At 38.5% G+C, this 16,009-nt stretch overlaps 1 protein-coding gene across 2 annotated transcripts; it reads right to left on the bottom strand.

Moving 5' to 3' along the window:
- Nucleotides 1-2,472: 2,472 nt before the first annotated feature.
- Nucleotides 2,473-16,009, bottom strand: LOC105047222 (uncharacterized). 2 transcript variants are annotated; one of them, XM_073259217.1, is made up of 8 exons: nt 15,709-16,009; nt 12,506-13,227; nt 10,901-11,089; nt 10,668-10,759; nt 4,976-5,035; nt 4,778-4,847; nt 3,207-3,410; nt 2,473-3,070 (listed from the first exon to the last, which is right to left on the bottom strand). In XM_073259217.1, the coding sequence occupies exons 2-8, from the start codon at nt 13,214-13,216 to the stop codon at nt 2,687-2,689; spliced, it is 1,710 nt and encodes a 569-aa protein (XP_073115318.1). In that variant the 5' UTR covers nt 13,217-13,227; nt 15,709-16,009; the 3' UTR covers nt 2,473-2,686. The 2 variants fall into 2 exon arrangements, with proteins under 2 accessions (XP_073115318.1, XP_073115319.1); XM_073259218.1 differs by lacking the exon at nt 15,709-16,009 and adding an exon at nt 13,827-13,951.

The raw sequence follows: 16,009 nt of genomic DNA on the forward strand, positions 1-16,009 counted from the left end.
CCAATGGAGCAGAGGATCAAGGAGCATCTCGACGGCTGGCAGGCCAATATACTTTTCATGATGGGGAGGACTATCCTGGTTAGATCAGTGCTGAGCTCCATCCCGATCTATCTCTTGACGAACATAATGGTACCAGGCTCTACACTCAGGAGTCTGGAGCAGCAGTTTCGAAATTTTTTGTGAGGCTCTCGGTAAGGGGCAGGGGTGTTCATTTATTATCCTGGGATGTGGTGTGTTAGTCGGTGCGAGATGGGGGCCTCGGGATCCAATCTCTACTGTTAGGAGGGAGGCCATACTCTCCAGATATGCAGCCAGGTTCCTTACGCAGTCCGATTGTTTGTGAAGCTGTGTGATGAGGGTTCAGTACGGCGATTGAAGCCAGGGGTCTCAGCTCCGGAGTGAGCATGGCTGCTTCTTCATGTGGAGGGAGATTTGTGCTCATGCCTCTACTATTGTGGCCCAAATTAGGTGGTTGATTGGTGATGGTGCTTCGATCGACGTGAGTCAGAAAGCATGGATATCCAGTTTATCGCTCTTTTGATGGCCGACCTTTGTCAGCACTGAGGTGGATGATCATTTGCGGGTCTGCGACTTGATCGCTGATGAGGACAAGTGCTGGAGGAGGCAGTTGATCACCCATCTGTTTGGAGGACAGCTTGCCGACAAGATTCTCACTATCCCGATTACTGTCTATCGAAGTCATGATGTAAGGGTGTGGGCACAGTCATGCCAATCTACGGTGCCGACTAGGGACCTTGCTGACTTGCACAGACTTATGCCACTGAGAAGGATCGACGTGGCATAGATTTGGAGGGTTGAGGCTAACCCCAGGGTCAGACTCTTTCTTTGGAAAGTCGCTTGGGATAGACTTCCGATGTGCACTCTCCTCAAGATAGAGGTATGGAGATTCTGCCCGATGCTCCAACTGCGGCTTGGAGGGGTCCACAGAGCATGTCCTCCTCTGTTGTCCCAGAGTGAAGTTGATCTGGAGGATGGCGGGTAGCCAGCCATGGGGTGCGAGCATTGGCCCCTGGCTCCCTTCTTTTCTGGAGGCCATTCAATGGAGCGCTGGTGATGGGCCATCTGAAGCTTGCCGCTGGTGTATATTGCCTATCAGATCTGGTTATCTCTGAACAATCTTGTTTTTTATGCCGAGGATGTGCTTGCTAAGCGCATTCTGGAGAGAGCTTATTACTTAGCTATTGAGTATCGCCACTTCGACTCTGCTAGTTTGACTTAGCCGACCCAAGTTTCTGGGACTCCCTGACTGTGCCTGTAGTATCTTGGAGGACTTTGTTCATTTTTTGAAAGCCCCCACCCTCGAGTTTGCTAAGGTCAACTTTGATGGCATGTTAAGGATGGCAGAGATGGTTCTGGATTTGTCATTCGGGATCCAGATTCGTGGATTTGCTGCAAGGGGCTCACCGCTTTACGAGGCATCCATGCCCAGTGCTAAGCTTCATGCTGCATGGGTGGTATCATTTATGCGATCCGAAACTGCGAGCGTAGAGGATCATCATTGAGGGAGATTCTCTGATGGTTATTAGCTGGATCTAGAGGGGACCTAGCACCACGAGACCCATCCACCCAATGACATCTGAAGGGCCACTAGCGAGTATATTGCAGTGTCTAGCCAGCATGTATTTCGGAAGGCCAACAGTGCGACGAACTGGATGCCATCTTTGTTGCTAAGTACATTGGGAGTGGAGATGGCGCCAGGACAACGATTACCCGTGGCTCTAAGGGATTTTCTTTTTTTGACTTCTTGAGCTGCTTTTGGACTAAACTAGTCTGAACGCCCGCTTGCACCCAAAAAAAAATAAAGAGCACTACTTTAAATTTTTTTTTAAAATAAAAAAATAATTTTATGTTTATTAGTTTCTTAAAAAACTAAAACATTCGGAAAGGTTGTAACTAGTTTTCTGAAAACTTTCTTTTTTTTCCATGGAAAAGACTTGGTTTTTCTTTTTGTTTTCCATAGATTTTCTTGGAATCAAACGCATCCTAAAGGAACCAGCCTCGTGGGCAAAAATTTGAGTGCGATTACTAGATGCAAAATAGCCAGGGGCACTGCAATTCAGAGCAACAACTACCTCCCTACGGTGATTTAGTAAGAATAGGCATATGTTTAATTTAATGCAAGGCTGGAGCTAAATCTCATTTTCACAAAAAAGAATAAATAAAACCCCATTGTAGATCTACAAAGTAGAACAAGAGAAAAATGATAAATGGAGCACCCTGTTTGGTGTCTAAAGTAGCCGAGCTTACAGCCTCGGGGGCTATTTTCAGGACATACACACTTCCGCAAATATGGCATATCGCATATGGCTCTCCGAAAATATAATACCCATCAAATTCTCTTGTTTTTGCAATAAATCCATCACACTAGATTCTTGATTGATGGTGTTGATGAATAATTAAGGACACTATTTACCTTTTGCAATAACGCCCATGAAAATTTATAACATTCAATTTTACATTATCAATAACTACATTTTCTCATAGATATTTCAAAGAGTATTCATGCAACTTACAAGAGTAATAAGTCATTTTTATATTTAAAATGACTCAGAAGCATTGTTGCAAAACAGGACGATTTGAGGGTATATATACAAGGAGTGATTTGATGCATAAATATGCAATACACTATATTTTGAAGGGTACAAATGTGAAAAGACAACCCTTTTCAGGGAATAAGAACATTCCCTCTCTCAGATATCATATCTGCAGCTGTTGGAGGCAAATTATGCCTTGAGACATGCTCTCTAACCTTTGCATGAGTTTCTGCATCATGCTGAAACGTCGACACCAGCTGTTGGAGCTCCAACTTCCTCACCTGAACCTGGTCTTCGGTGATAGGAGTTTCCAGCCCAAGATAAAGCAACCCAAGACCAATCAGGACAATTCCTGCGAATATGAGAATTCCCGTAAACAAGCTAAATGCCAATGGAGTATTCTTGGCCCCCGGTATGCCGTCCACATTGATCCCAAAGAGACTGGTAATTATGGAAAGAACTAGGCCGCCGCCACCAAAAACGGCCAAATTATGGGTTACACACAGGCTTCTATCCTGGACTCAGAAACAGTTTGAAACAATTCAGAGATTAAAACTGTTCAAAGAACCTTCAGTTAAAGAAGCACTCGCATCAATGTATTATTCTGTTTACTGAAAAACATACGGAGAAAGATGTCTATTAGCTATGTACCTGCAACCATGCACGAACTGTGCTCTGCATAACATCCTGAATTGTAAACAACCGTCCACGGACAGCTTCTTGCTCCTCCAACATTTGCCTTGTACTCTTTTTGATTCCCTCTAGCATACTTCTTGCAGTATTTCCTCGCAAGTGCTGGAGAAGCTCAAATACGATTTCCTCCCTTGCATGCAACGACCATTTAACTCTAATAACCTGTCATGTAGAATTTTACAAAGAATAGTCATCTTTGAAAACAGCACCCCCCATCCCCAACCGCCAAAAAAAAAAAAACAAAAACAAAAACAGAGGATAAAACTTTAGTAGTGTTTATAAATTACTCTCTGGATCCCAATACAAGCCAATAGGCAATACATGATCAGGACAAAATGCTAGTCTGTACTTTTTTCTTTGAGCCATTATTTATTTTAATGAACTAATTCTAGTCGGTAGCTGAAATAACATTAGAAGCAGCCATAAATAGTAAAGCTTGGTGAACAGTAAACACAAATGTTGGGACATTGCTCAGCAGTTACTGGTAAGAATTAGATGTAGTTACTAATAACCAATGATAGCTATTAAAGATTAAGGAATGTGAGTGAGTTGACCCAACAAAATCATCTTTAGATTGTCAGCTGGAAAATCGATAAGTCCCTTGTAAGTGATATGTTTTCTTCTAAGCAGATTATGTTTTGCACTGAAGCCAAATTTTCCTTCAGCCAATGATGGTTGCTTTTCTGGCACATGTAAATGTTTCTTCTTTTAGGCTGTATGACCACATCAGACGGAAACAATCCAACAATTAAGAATAAATTTGAGCATGTTAAGAGTGAAAAATTTTCAGCCACCACTGAGTTCTAACTGATGCTTAGGAACTTTACAACCAGAGTTTCTCTATAAAGTCTACCATGCTTGTAGATCTCACTTTTAGAGGATGGTGGATGTGAAGAGACATCCAGTCATAGGCAGCTGATGGTATGGTTTGCTACTCTTTTTGACAGAGGACCAGTATGTAGATTACCCTATTACCTTCAGCATAACAATGTTTTGCTTCATTTTTTCCTTTTTAAACCCTACAAGAATTTTGCCTGCATGGCAATTTCCAACTTCCTGGGGCCACGATGTCAATGAAGGATAAAGAGAATGGATAGCCTTCTTGGTAGAGCATTGTCAGGGACCTACCCATTCACAATTAGCTTCCTAAACCAATTATCTGTTTTTATAAGAGAACCAGTTTCAGAATTCCATCCACTGTACAGCAACACAAACCTGGATTTCTCCAAGACCTATGCTCCAATCTAAGTGGAAAAAGACTTCGCCTATTCGTTCTTGTGCACTTGTGACAATGCTCAACTGCAGGCCTATCAAACCCTTTACTTCCATACATGTTAAATTACCATGCCACATGCACTCAGATGTTTGATATCTTCATCACTTCTAATAATTTAATTAGTCAGTAACCATAATCTAACATTTCTAATAGAGCCTGTGCAAATTGTTCATTAAAAAAGTGATTATTATACAATAATAAGTGAAAGCTTGAACAAAGAAAAAGGACTGACTAGAAAGTCCAGGGTGAATACCTGTGTTGCCAATCTTCTAATCTCTTGGTTTAAGATTACAGTTAGTAAATTTAGATCTTCATGATTTCTCCTGGTCAAGATCGAAATATGTTACCAATCTCTGTATAGCACAAGCCTAAGCCAGAACTAAATGAAGCACTAGATACTACAAATAGATATTTCTATCCAGACAATATGATCTTATAATAGTAAAGGTACCTATTTACAAACTTCAACTCGATTTCATCAGCTGCCCCAAAAATATACTTACGAAACAATCTGAAGCATGTCCAAAGGGCACATGTTAGATATATGATTTATATTATCATAGTAGTAACACTAAATTAGTGCCATGATAATAATATGATACAGAAGTGCACAAAGTAACTGAACTGGAGATTCAAATAGATGTGTTGATCATATAGAAATTGTGCAGCTGAGAGCAATTGTAAGATATCCTTGTTAACTCAAGGATTTGCTTGAACCAGATAGGGCCTGAAATAAAAATTGGGAGCTAGTTCAACTCCAATCGATCACATTTACAAATTCTCTGTTGGATCAGATTATGATAACCCGGCCCACTGGGCCTAAAGCCACAAAGCCCACCCAGAAAAAAAAAAAAAAAAAACAGGGAAGAAGACTCCCGATCAGAGTCTTCCCCTTCTCCGGTTTCGATCAGGAATCGGAGTCCTAGGGCCATTAAAAAACCTAGGACGAGCCCTATAAGAACCCCCCTCCTCTCCTCTAAGAGAGGACACAATAGTCACCGACGATCACCGGAGTTCTTCTCCAATTTTCTCGATTGAAGCCGCGGCCCCTCGACTCGTGCTCGCCGCGATTTCACGCCGGTAGGGGTCATTGGAGGCCGTGGTAAGTCCTTCCTCCTCTTCCTCTCTTCTCTCCCTTCTTTCCTATGCCTGTGGACACAACCGCCGGCGACAGGAGCCGTCAGATTTCGTCGGAGAAGAAAGCCCTGTTCTTCTCTCCTTTTTCATGATTTTTTTATGGCATCAACGGTCACCGCCGACCGCCGGCTTCGGCCTCTGAGCACGGGAGGGTCGCCCCTTGCCGCCGGCCACCGCTGGGCGGAGAATGGCCATGATCGGCCGGTCAAAGGCACGGGGACCTCTAGGTCCCCTGTTTCGGCCAAAGAAGGCCACGGGAACAAGAAAAAGAAAAAGAAAAGAAAAAGGAAAAAGAAAAAGAAAAGAAAAAGAAAAGAAAAAGAAAAAAGAAAAAGAAAAAAAAATTAATAATAATAATAATAAATACATGTGAGAGAAAGTTTCTCTCATCTCTCTCTCTTAAGTCTTTCTCTCTCTAAAATTGGACTTTCTCTCTCTACCTTTTCTCTAAATTCTCTCTCTCTATTTTCTCTCTCTAGACTTTTTTATCTCTTTTTATGGATTTTATCTCTCTAGGGTCATTCTTTCTCTCTGATTGCTTTATAGACCCTAGGATAAACTTGAGATGAAAATATGATACCTGAGACTGCTTCAAAATTCGTGCAGTAGATCGGATTCCGATACGATTCTTATTCGAAATTGATAACATCAATCATGGTTAATCCATATTAAGTCACCCTAATATGACCTCGATGATCTCAATCATGATTGCCACTTTTGAAGGATACGAAAATTCTCTCTCACTTTCTCTCTCTACTTTCTCTCTCATGATTGACTTTCTCTCTCTAAGAAGGTCTATGAATCTTGTACCGAGTCATACCTTCATCTTTTAAGGGCTCATATTGACTCTAACAAGATGATCCAAAGTTGCTTTGATGTCCGTACTGTATGTCAACCTCATTTGATCATATCAAGGATCTTTCAAATTCATTATTAAAGAATCCTATTGATTGATCTTGACCTTAATTCGATCTGTGCTTCACGATTTCTTGATCAAGTCACTTGAATCTGACCCTCAGATAAGAGATCCTGAATTGCCCTGGTATCTGGATGGTCCGACACATCCGGTCAACAGTCTTCTTTCCTTATGATTTGATCTTGTTATAGTTATGGAATAGAATTTGATAATGATTTGATATTTTAAATAGGATTAGTTGATTCTTCTAACGAAGTCTGAAGATCTAAGATGAACGAGGTAAGTAGATCTTATGCTCCTTATTTATTTTTAAATGATCATGTTTTTATGCAAAAAATTGCTATTGATGAAATCATAATTTTTCATAAAATAAGGATCGGCATATGTGATATGAAAAAGTATGTTTTATTATGAGCATTGATTTCATGAATATGTCTTATGAAAATAGCATGATTATGAAGCATGAATTTTATTGTTTTTTCATCTATGTATATGTATGCTTTAAGAAAAAGATATAATGATTCAAAAGGCTCTCAGATGGCTATGAATGAATCCCTTCGGGAAGGTCGACATCCGGAGCTAGCATCCACACGAAACATGGCCCTGCCAGCGGGTATAAAGTTGGCACATGAATTAAGAACTCTGTCGATTAAGAAACATGGCCCTGTCACGGGTATAATAGTGACCTTAGCACGAATATCTGTGAGCAATATTTTGAAACATGACATGAATGCATGATGAAAATGATTTACGATTCATGATTGTGAAATATATATGATTTATGCATGCATGATGAGTTTATAACTTATTTTGTTATATGCTCTATGAAATGCTTTATTTTGTATTACCTGTTATTTTCTAAATATTGCATTATCATGAAAAACTTATGTTTGATCCGATAAGGAAGTGCAAGTTCTACTTACTAGACTAGTGTAGCTCATATTCTTTTTGTTTTCTTTTTGTTTGAACAGAGAAATAAGGTTAGGATCGACAAAAAGAATCCAAGCTTGAAGATCGGCATAGCAAGCTTGAAAATTTGACAGCAGGAGTTTAATTTATTTTATAATCATGGATTTGTAGTTATTTATGAATGTTGAGATTCGGGTTAGTACTTGCTTTTGGATTTAGATGCTCTGAACCAATATTGGTTCGATTATTTGATGAATAATAGAATTGAATCTTTTTATTTGACGGATTTTAGATGATTATGATGGATTGGCTTCGTGTTATCGTGGGCTCCATCCCTCGATAGCATGGCCGTGTTATGTCCCGGATTTGGGGCGTGACACATATCCTGTGTATAAGTCTAAGACCCAACAAGTTTATCAGTTCAAGTCAGGTTCAACTAGATCAAAACCTGATTGCACATGATCAAATTTGAACCAGAGCATGGAATGTCAACTCTATGTCATGCTGTATGTTCAGTTCACTGGGCCAAACTCTGTTCTTGTAGACTGCTTTTATTTTCTGTTTTTTCCTTCCTCTTCTTCTAGAAGGGGTCTCTCTCCGTTCTTAAAGTGGGTGGCTCTCCCATCAGGTGGAGCCACCAGCCAATCGACTAATTAAGGCAAAATATCAATAAATACAAGCTACAATTTCACCAGAATTTTAAGAATACAAAATTATGAACATAGTGAATGAAAGAGGCAATACATCTTACGGACACGTCTGCAAAAAAAACATGTTTATGCTTCTCTAAAAATTGCAACTAAAATAATAACTATCCTCAGCTTTGCGAGCTTAAGCAGAGATCTCCTCAATATATCATGTTCCTACCTAGCTTTGTGGTACTTGGCCATATAATTTAAGTTAGTAGTCATCAGTTAAATTAATTTTTCTTGAAAGGACTATTAAATTACTTATACAAAAGAACGGTACCATTGGCCATGATTTGGACAAGATTCAAAGTCTACATGTGTTGGTAAGATCTTTTTTCTCTTTTTTGTTCCACTATGACCACAGCCTTATAAGATTAAAGAGTGCTACCAACCACTTAAATACACCTACATCTCTTGATAGGAAGTGATGGTAGCAAAAAAGAATTCAAAGCTTGGGGATTACATCTTACAAGTCTGCAGAACAGCTATTAAATCTGCTTGGTAAATAAAATCATCGATATTGTAGATATGTTTTCATGGAGGAGACACGGGGGGATTTTTGCTTGAGAATCAATAAAAAGGCCAGGAGCTGCCAATGATACATCCGTGGAGAGATTAACACAATTTCATAGCACAAAACTGATGCAATGGAATACCTGTGAAGAGCAGAGGGACTAAACTAGAGACTGCCAATAACCACTAGTACAATTTGGAGGAAATGATTGGTCAACCAAAAGGGAAAACACAAAATTCAAGTAAAATTAACAATGAAGCCAAAGAGAGCAACATAGCTAGGAGAGATGTTTGAAGAAGGTGAGGAATGTAAAAACTTATAAGCACCTAAGAATTTTTGTCATATTATCAACAACTCATATGCTTAAAGCTCTCAAGTGAATCCAACAAGGCTTCAATCAAGGGTTCAAATACTAGTATATTACTAGTAAGATAGTATATCATACCTAAACAGTATGCCTTTTGGTGCAAGCAGAACAAAAATGATATAACATGTGCTGGTACTGTACTGTACTGTACTGTACAGTACAGAGGGGGTGCACCAGTATGGTCACCTTATGGTATGGTAAGGCCACCATAGACCAGTATTTAAGTTTTTGGGTCTTCTCGGAACAAAACATCACAAAGTTGATTTGCCAAAAATGGGTCCATAGTGGAATGAGAGGAGAGCAAACAACCCTTAAACAATGTCCTAGAAGGCACCAATAAGACTTAATAAAGGTTATACTCTTTTGAACAATTGATTATGAATGATATAAAGCAAAGATTGAACCCCAAGCACTTTCAAAGCTTTTTTTCTTTTCCCTTTCGTGGGTGGGCAGGTAGGGTTTTTTAGTTGGGAGAGAGGGAGGAGGAGGGGAGAGGGGGGGGGGGGAGAGAGAGAGAGAGAACAAAATCAGCGGCTGATAAATCAATATGAAAATGAAGGCTTACTGAACCAACTTAGAGTGATTGGCAAAAATCTAGATTTACGAAAAGTCACTGCAGAACCACTTGACTTGAGCATGTTCCAAATGATCAGGCAGATGCTATTTTCAGTTAATAAAACCGACAAAAGGCATCCTCAGTTACCTGCAATAAAAGGGTGTTTTGACTTCATAGGAAGTCTAAGTAGACCACAAAATACAAAGAAAGCTTGAAAGTCTATGGTTTCTTCAATTTCTAGCAAAAGTTCTTCATGATACAGTGCTCATCTTGCCTGATTGTATCAATACTTTGATGAAATAATTCCAAATGACATGCACACAATTTGGATAAAGGTCATTACCTAGTTATTTTCCCGACAATCTGGGGTGCTGGGAGGGGTGAACCGGGTAGAGACCTAAGTTTTGGCCTTTTTTTATACAAACTGGCTGTCCCAGGACTTGAACTGATGCCACTGCCCTTGTCAGCCCAAGCCTTTATCATTGCACCAAGCAATGGCCTCTAATGAGCACAATTCGGACATGCAACTGAAAAGTTTTAACAGTGAAAGCAGAAAATGCATGTGCAATATATTCAGAATAGCAGCAATGTCCAAACATGCAAACGTCACAAGAATAGCATGGTCTGCAATGGTCAGAGTACATCACAATAGGAAAAAAAAAATGTAAGCAATAGCATATTCAGCTGAAATAAAAGAAAATGGTGCATATATACTAAAGGTGGATACTTATCTGCCGTCTCCTTCATAAATGGACAAGATTCTAAAGTTTTGAGATAGAAAATGACTATCGTTTGCAGTAGCAGGTAGCAACAGCTTAGTTTAGTTGACTAGAAAGCATTTTCTTTTCATATATGGATAGGACAAAGACCAAGAGTGAAAGTATACCTTCTTACAATAATCATATGGAACTTGGGTAGAGGACTATACTATAGATAGATTTTCATGGAATCATCATTTATAATCTATAGGCAAGAACTCAAGAGCATTGGATATACCGAAACTTCAGCTAATTTAAATAATCAACAACAGGAAATAACAACTATATCAACATCACCTATCATCCCATCGAGAAAGGCGACAAATTAAATGTGCTATAACTTCATGAACTGATTTAGGAGCAACACTCCCACCAGCAAGAAGAAGCTCCTGAGAAGAATTTGATCAATTATCCTCAGTATTGGACAGACCTTAGATATAGGGGTGAAAAAATCATGTTCAACAAAACAAGGAGCTCAGTCACTTGATCAACAAAATGGTATAGCAACACGGTTAAGCTCTTTTAAGTACCTGAACTTCAGTTATACCCAACACATTTATGTTTGAAGCAGAACCTTTGATATGCAATGCAGTTATTAAAAAGTTTTGAGCTTGCCATGACCGAAGCACGATGGGTATGTCATCTTCGTCACAAAATGGATCACCAACTGACTGACCCAAAAGTTCAAATAATAGTCCACCTGCAACCCTAACCGGGACCTGAAAAGCTAACATCAGCCATATTAATTTAAGAGGAATGACAGCATGAAAAAATTGTATAACAAACTAAAAGGAAAGTTGATATTTGACTGCCTCAAGATTATATTAGACAAACATAAATGCATACCAACAGATATGTTTTCATTTTAATATATATATATATATATATATATATATATATATATATATGGATTCAAGTTTTAATTGGTATCCTTTATATCAAAACTACATTAATATACAGAATCCAGTCATCTGTGCAAACTCAATATGATTACTTTGATGGCCACCATCGTAAGGAACAAAAAAAAGAAAGAAAAAGAAAAAAAAAAAATCCCCTTATTTTTTAAGAGAATTCTTCATAGTGGTTCTTTATTTATCAAATGACAGCTTTTAAATTCCCATTTCATACTGTGGAATTTGATAATGTCTTTTACCAACCCTTTTTATTTGGTCATTCACATTATACCAGGATGTAGTATCAAGGAATGATTAGTTCATGATATATCATTCTAAAGTGGGATCTCCTTTATATACTAATCAAAGGTTTTTATCACCCACATAAAAGAAGCTCATGTCTGCTGATCAAGTGATCATATTGTGTCTGCATGTTTTCCCAGAAAATATGCTGAACTTTTAGCCTGTTGAGCCTGATGTGCATCATGGACCAGTCCCCTAAAAGCTTAAGCCTTTGGGCTCAAGTGATTAGTGGACATTGTATTAGAGTTAAGATTGCTCGAGGTCATCAATTCAAATTCCCCCTAATTTAATTATTTATTTAGTTAATCCAGCTGCCATCTTGATTCATTATCTGAACTTGTATATCTCTTCATGCACCTGACCAGGGCCTATCTCGTATGCATGGGATAAACTGGTTGGTTTAAGTTGAGGTTAATGACTTTCTTGACATATAGACATGCTCAAGAATAAATAAGCTAGTTATCTGGTGCCAAAACCTATTTCATACCGAGTAACTTAAGAAGTAATAAATTCCTTGTTACAGAAGATTATCTGTACAAATTTAAATATCAAAGGTTGACCCCCATCAATTTAAATGAATTTTGTAGTCAACAGATCAAAGATTCTCCTATGAATGTTATGGGCATTCTTCAAGTGGATTGGTCATTTTGTATGAAATAGTAGATTTATGCTAAAAATCTAGGAGAAATTGCAATAACAAATATTTGGAAAAGAAGGTTAAAGAACTGTATAATTTTTTCAGAAAACAAAGGAATTTTATTTGGACATATACACATGTGATGTGTCTAAACACGTGCAAACAGGTGTTTTTTTATATATAGATAGGTAGGTACGTAAGTATCATGCATTCATAACACCTAAAGAATTTACAAACTCAAAAATATAAAATGTTCGTGAAGGGAGATGGAGCAGCTACTAGAAGAATCAGTAACAAGTCACCTCGTATAACAGGTGCTTCATCCGTTCACTAATAAGCCGACTCTCATCTTTCAAGGCAATGCTGATGGCAGGATGCAACCATGGAGCATTACTTAACCACGCATCAACATAAGGATGACCTGCAGTTACATGGCACCACCACGTAGGCCCTGCTGGACGCTCCCAGTAAGGAGCTGCAACATCAGCAACAGTAAAATCATCCTCATCAGCAGTAAGATCTATTGGCTGTGAAGCCCAGCTAGCATCAGGTTGAACCATCTGGACTAGTTCTGAAATCCTAGCCCAACCAATAGGCATCCAATGGCTGTCTGAAAATATCCTCATAAACTTTGGCTTTTTTTTGTAGTTATCAAGTTGAGGAACTTCCACGAGACCTAAGGTGGAGTCAGTGTTGTTTAGATCAATGAGAGGTGTGGATTCCAGTAAGCTGTTCTTATTCAAATATTGCGAAGAAGAATCACCCAGCCCAGATCTAGGAATTTGCTTCTTTGGATTCAGATTGTCTTTTTGCTGCAATGACAGGGTCCTTGAACCAGATTTATCTGGACTTGTCCACCTATGGCCTCGCACAAATTCAAAAGCACAGATGAGCCCGTCTGTCCATAGTTCATTCCATGGTGCACCTTCTCTATTTGCATGGAATTTACTGACTTCTTGCTTCTGACTCTTACAGCCAACGCAAGCTGGACTTTGTTCATCAATATCACTCATTTTAATTTCATCTAGAGAAGCAACAAAAAAATCAGTTCATTATTTGTGATGATATTTAGATAGAACAGGAAACTATAAATTATGAGCAGTATCAGATAATGATCTTGCATTCTTGAGAGCCTTCCATTGGCTGAAACTTGCAGGCTTAGAATGGAAATTTGAAGTTACCTACAACATGTTTGCGCCCTCTTGGGGAGGGAGGGTTTTTGTTTTGGTTGTTGTGGGGGGTTGGTTGTGGTTGTGGGAAAATCATATATTCACTTGAGGACATGCAGGATATCAGGATAAGCAAGTTCTTTTAACATTAAGCTAACATATGGTGAAATACTACTTTGAGAACCCTGAGTCAAGCATACATGAATTGTAAAAGAAAAGGTGAACTGGTAATAATCGTATACTTGAAAAAGCAGGCAACAGACATCAAACTCCACTGATTTTCAAAAATGGCTTTCAGTATAAGCCAATAAAGTATAAAAATCCAGGTAAGTCTGTTGAAACATAAATAAAAACAAAAAAAATAAAAAATAAATAGAGGACTGTCTTTCAAACATAAGATGAACGTCTCCACCTATGGCAAATATATAACAGAAATACAAACTGAATATCTCACAAGAGGAGGGTTAAGATGCATATGAGGTTGCAGCCATTGACCAGATGGATAATTTGAATAGATTGCTTTCTCATGAAGGTCCAGAAATCAGTCTGTATAATGATTAGGCTATTATTAACATAAAGAGTAAACTAGAATTGCCAGAGGGTAATAAAAAGAATGCTGCAAGAGTAGTGCACATTAAGTTCTCTTTGCTTTTAAAATTTTGTTAGGAGGGTCGGAATCCATTATTTGAGGGAATATTTGCATAAATAACTTGGTTATGATGGGGTATTAGATTCAAAAGATTATTAGTAGATACTGATATCTTGAATAATTTATTTATTTTTAATGGCACATCGACCTACTTAAAGGTCGAATGGTATTTCATTAGTGGCAGAGAGTTGGGCCACCATCCACTGACAACGAATGGTAAGGAAAATTATTTGTGCCTACATCCTTCTCTAGGACATAGAGATGTGGCCACTAGGAGCAGCATGACCATAATGTTCTTTGTCTATTTTCTTCTCTTCTTACATCATTCATTGTGAAATCTGTAGTAGGCATGGTACTGTCAGTTTCTTCCAGAAAATGAATCACCTTCTTCATCAACATGCTCAAACCTTTTGCTCGCCATCTTTATCCACATTCATCTGTACCTCACAAGAGTTGTTTCCCTTCATCTGCAAGAAATATTATCTAGATAACTTTCTTTTACATGCTTAAAGCCAGTCATATTCCAGTTGTTTGACCAAGAACATCACTCTAATGATTGCTTATGGGCATTGGAACTCTCCTTGATCCATGATGCCACCTTGCATGTTCTCATATTCTTGATGTAGATGTTCAGACTTGATTAGGAATGGGTACTTTTTGGCCCTGGGAATATATCTTACCTTCCAAAAGAGCTCTTATCTCATTCAGCAACCTTCTTCCTATCCAAATATAACATAATCATAACCATCAACTACCATCCAAATTAACAAGGAATACCTCTTATGTCAAGCATCTCAAAGTCCTTTCCCACATTTACACAAATTTAATTGACTGGCTAGGTCCTCCTCACCTCTTTCCTAAGACTTCGATATGCATATAAGCATATGTTCAGGCCTTTCTCAGATCTCTGTTAAGCCCATAACACCTTAACAAACTGTAAATTGCTCTGCACTCGATTGAGACATATTCTAAGCCTCTCTTCATCCCATCCCTCCTAGTATGAGCAGACATTGTTCTAAATAATATAATATTCAAACCCTTATCATTATCAAACAGAATATTTCATGAAGTCAGCAACATATGCACTGGTCAAATATCACCCCAGAAGCACTCCATTCTCTTGGGCAATAAATTAAGAATATCGACAAAAACGTTGTTGTTATCCGCTCAAGAAAAATTAGAATTTTTAATCCCAAAATCTATGCAACTTTTAACCTTCATTTTTAGCCAAAAAATTGAATATGCACACGTCTCATAGACATGGGTCCACAGAAACCACGATGCAAGTCTCCGATTAATGATTCTATGCATCAGCTTCCTTCATGAACTAACTGTTTGCTAGAATTCTAATTTCCAAGCATCTATACCACATTCATAGATTGGGCTCTTTGCCAATACTTTTTCCTAAAGAGGCAAAAGAAAAAGACAAAAAGATATTCCACATTCATCCACAACATTATGCCATGCGATGCCTTCCAAAGCAATAAATCCCTTCTTTATATAAAAAAATCGCAGGCTATGGTCCAGCGAACACCTCGGTCATTAAAAATTCTGTAATCAACTGTTTGGTTTTCTTTCAACCTTTAGATTTGGAAGTTCTTGCATCAAAATTTTAAAAATAATTTATTATATAGGTAAAGAAAAAGAATCGAGAATAACAGACGAGATTGAGACAGAAAATAATTACCGACGAGAGACGGCGAAATCTTTCTGGACTCGCTGCTTCTCCTCTCCTTTTTGTTGTACTTTTCTGGCTTCGGATTTGAATAGGAGAATATAAAGAAAATTTTGTATAGGAGATGGCGGAGCTCTGAATCCGATCACTCCCGAGAAGCCGACAGTGGATCAGCTAAGAGACCCAAACGCGGAAGAAGGACAGCTAAGAGAATCCTATGATATCCACGTTATATTGTTTTTCATTTGTACGTGGTGGGAGAGGAGTGATGGATTATCTGTAATTTAGGCGAGACGGCAAAGCGAATCAAAGG

Source organism: Elaeis guineensis, chromosome 6 (assembly GCF_000442705.2).
Source record: "Elaeis guineensis isolate ETL-2024a chromosome 6, EG11, whole genome shotgun sequence".
Classification (NCBI taxonomy): Eukaryota; Viridiplantae; Streptophyta; class Magnoliopsida; order Arecales; family Arecaceae; genus Elaeis; species Elaeis guineensis.

Coding starts and splice junctions, on each gene's coding strand:
- LOC105047222 (XM_073259217.1), bottom strand. CDS start 13,216: ATGAGTGATATTGATGAACAAAGTCCAGCTTGCGTTGGCTGTAAGAGT. Junction 11,090..12,505: donor TGAAGCACCTGTTATACGAG/GTGACTTGTTAC, acceptor TTAGCTTTTCAG/GTCCCGGTTAGGGTTGCAGG. Junction 3,071..3,206: donor CAGTTCGTGCATGGTTGCAG/GTACATAGCTAA, acceptor TTCTGAGTCCAG/GATAGAAGCCTGTGTGTAAC.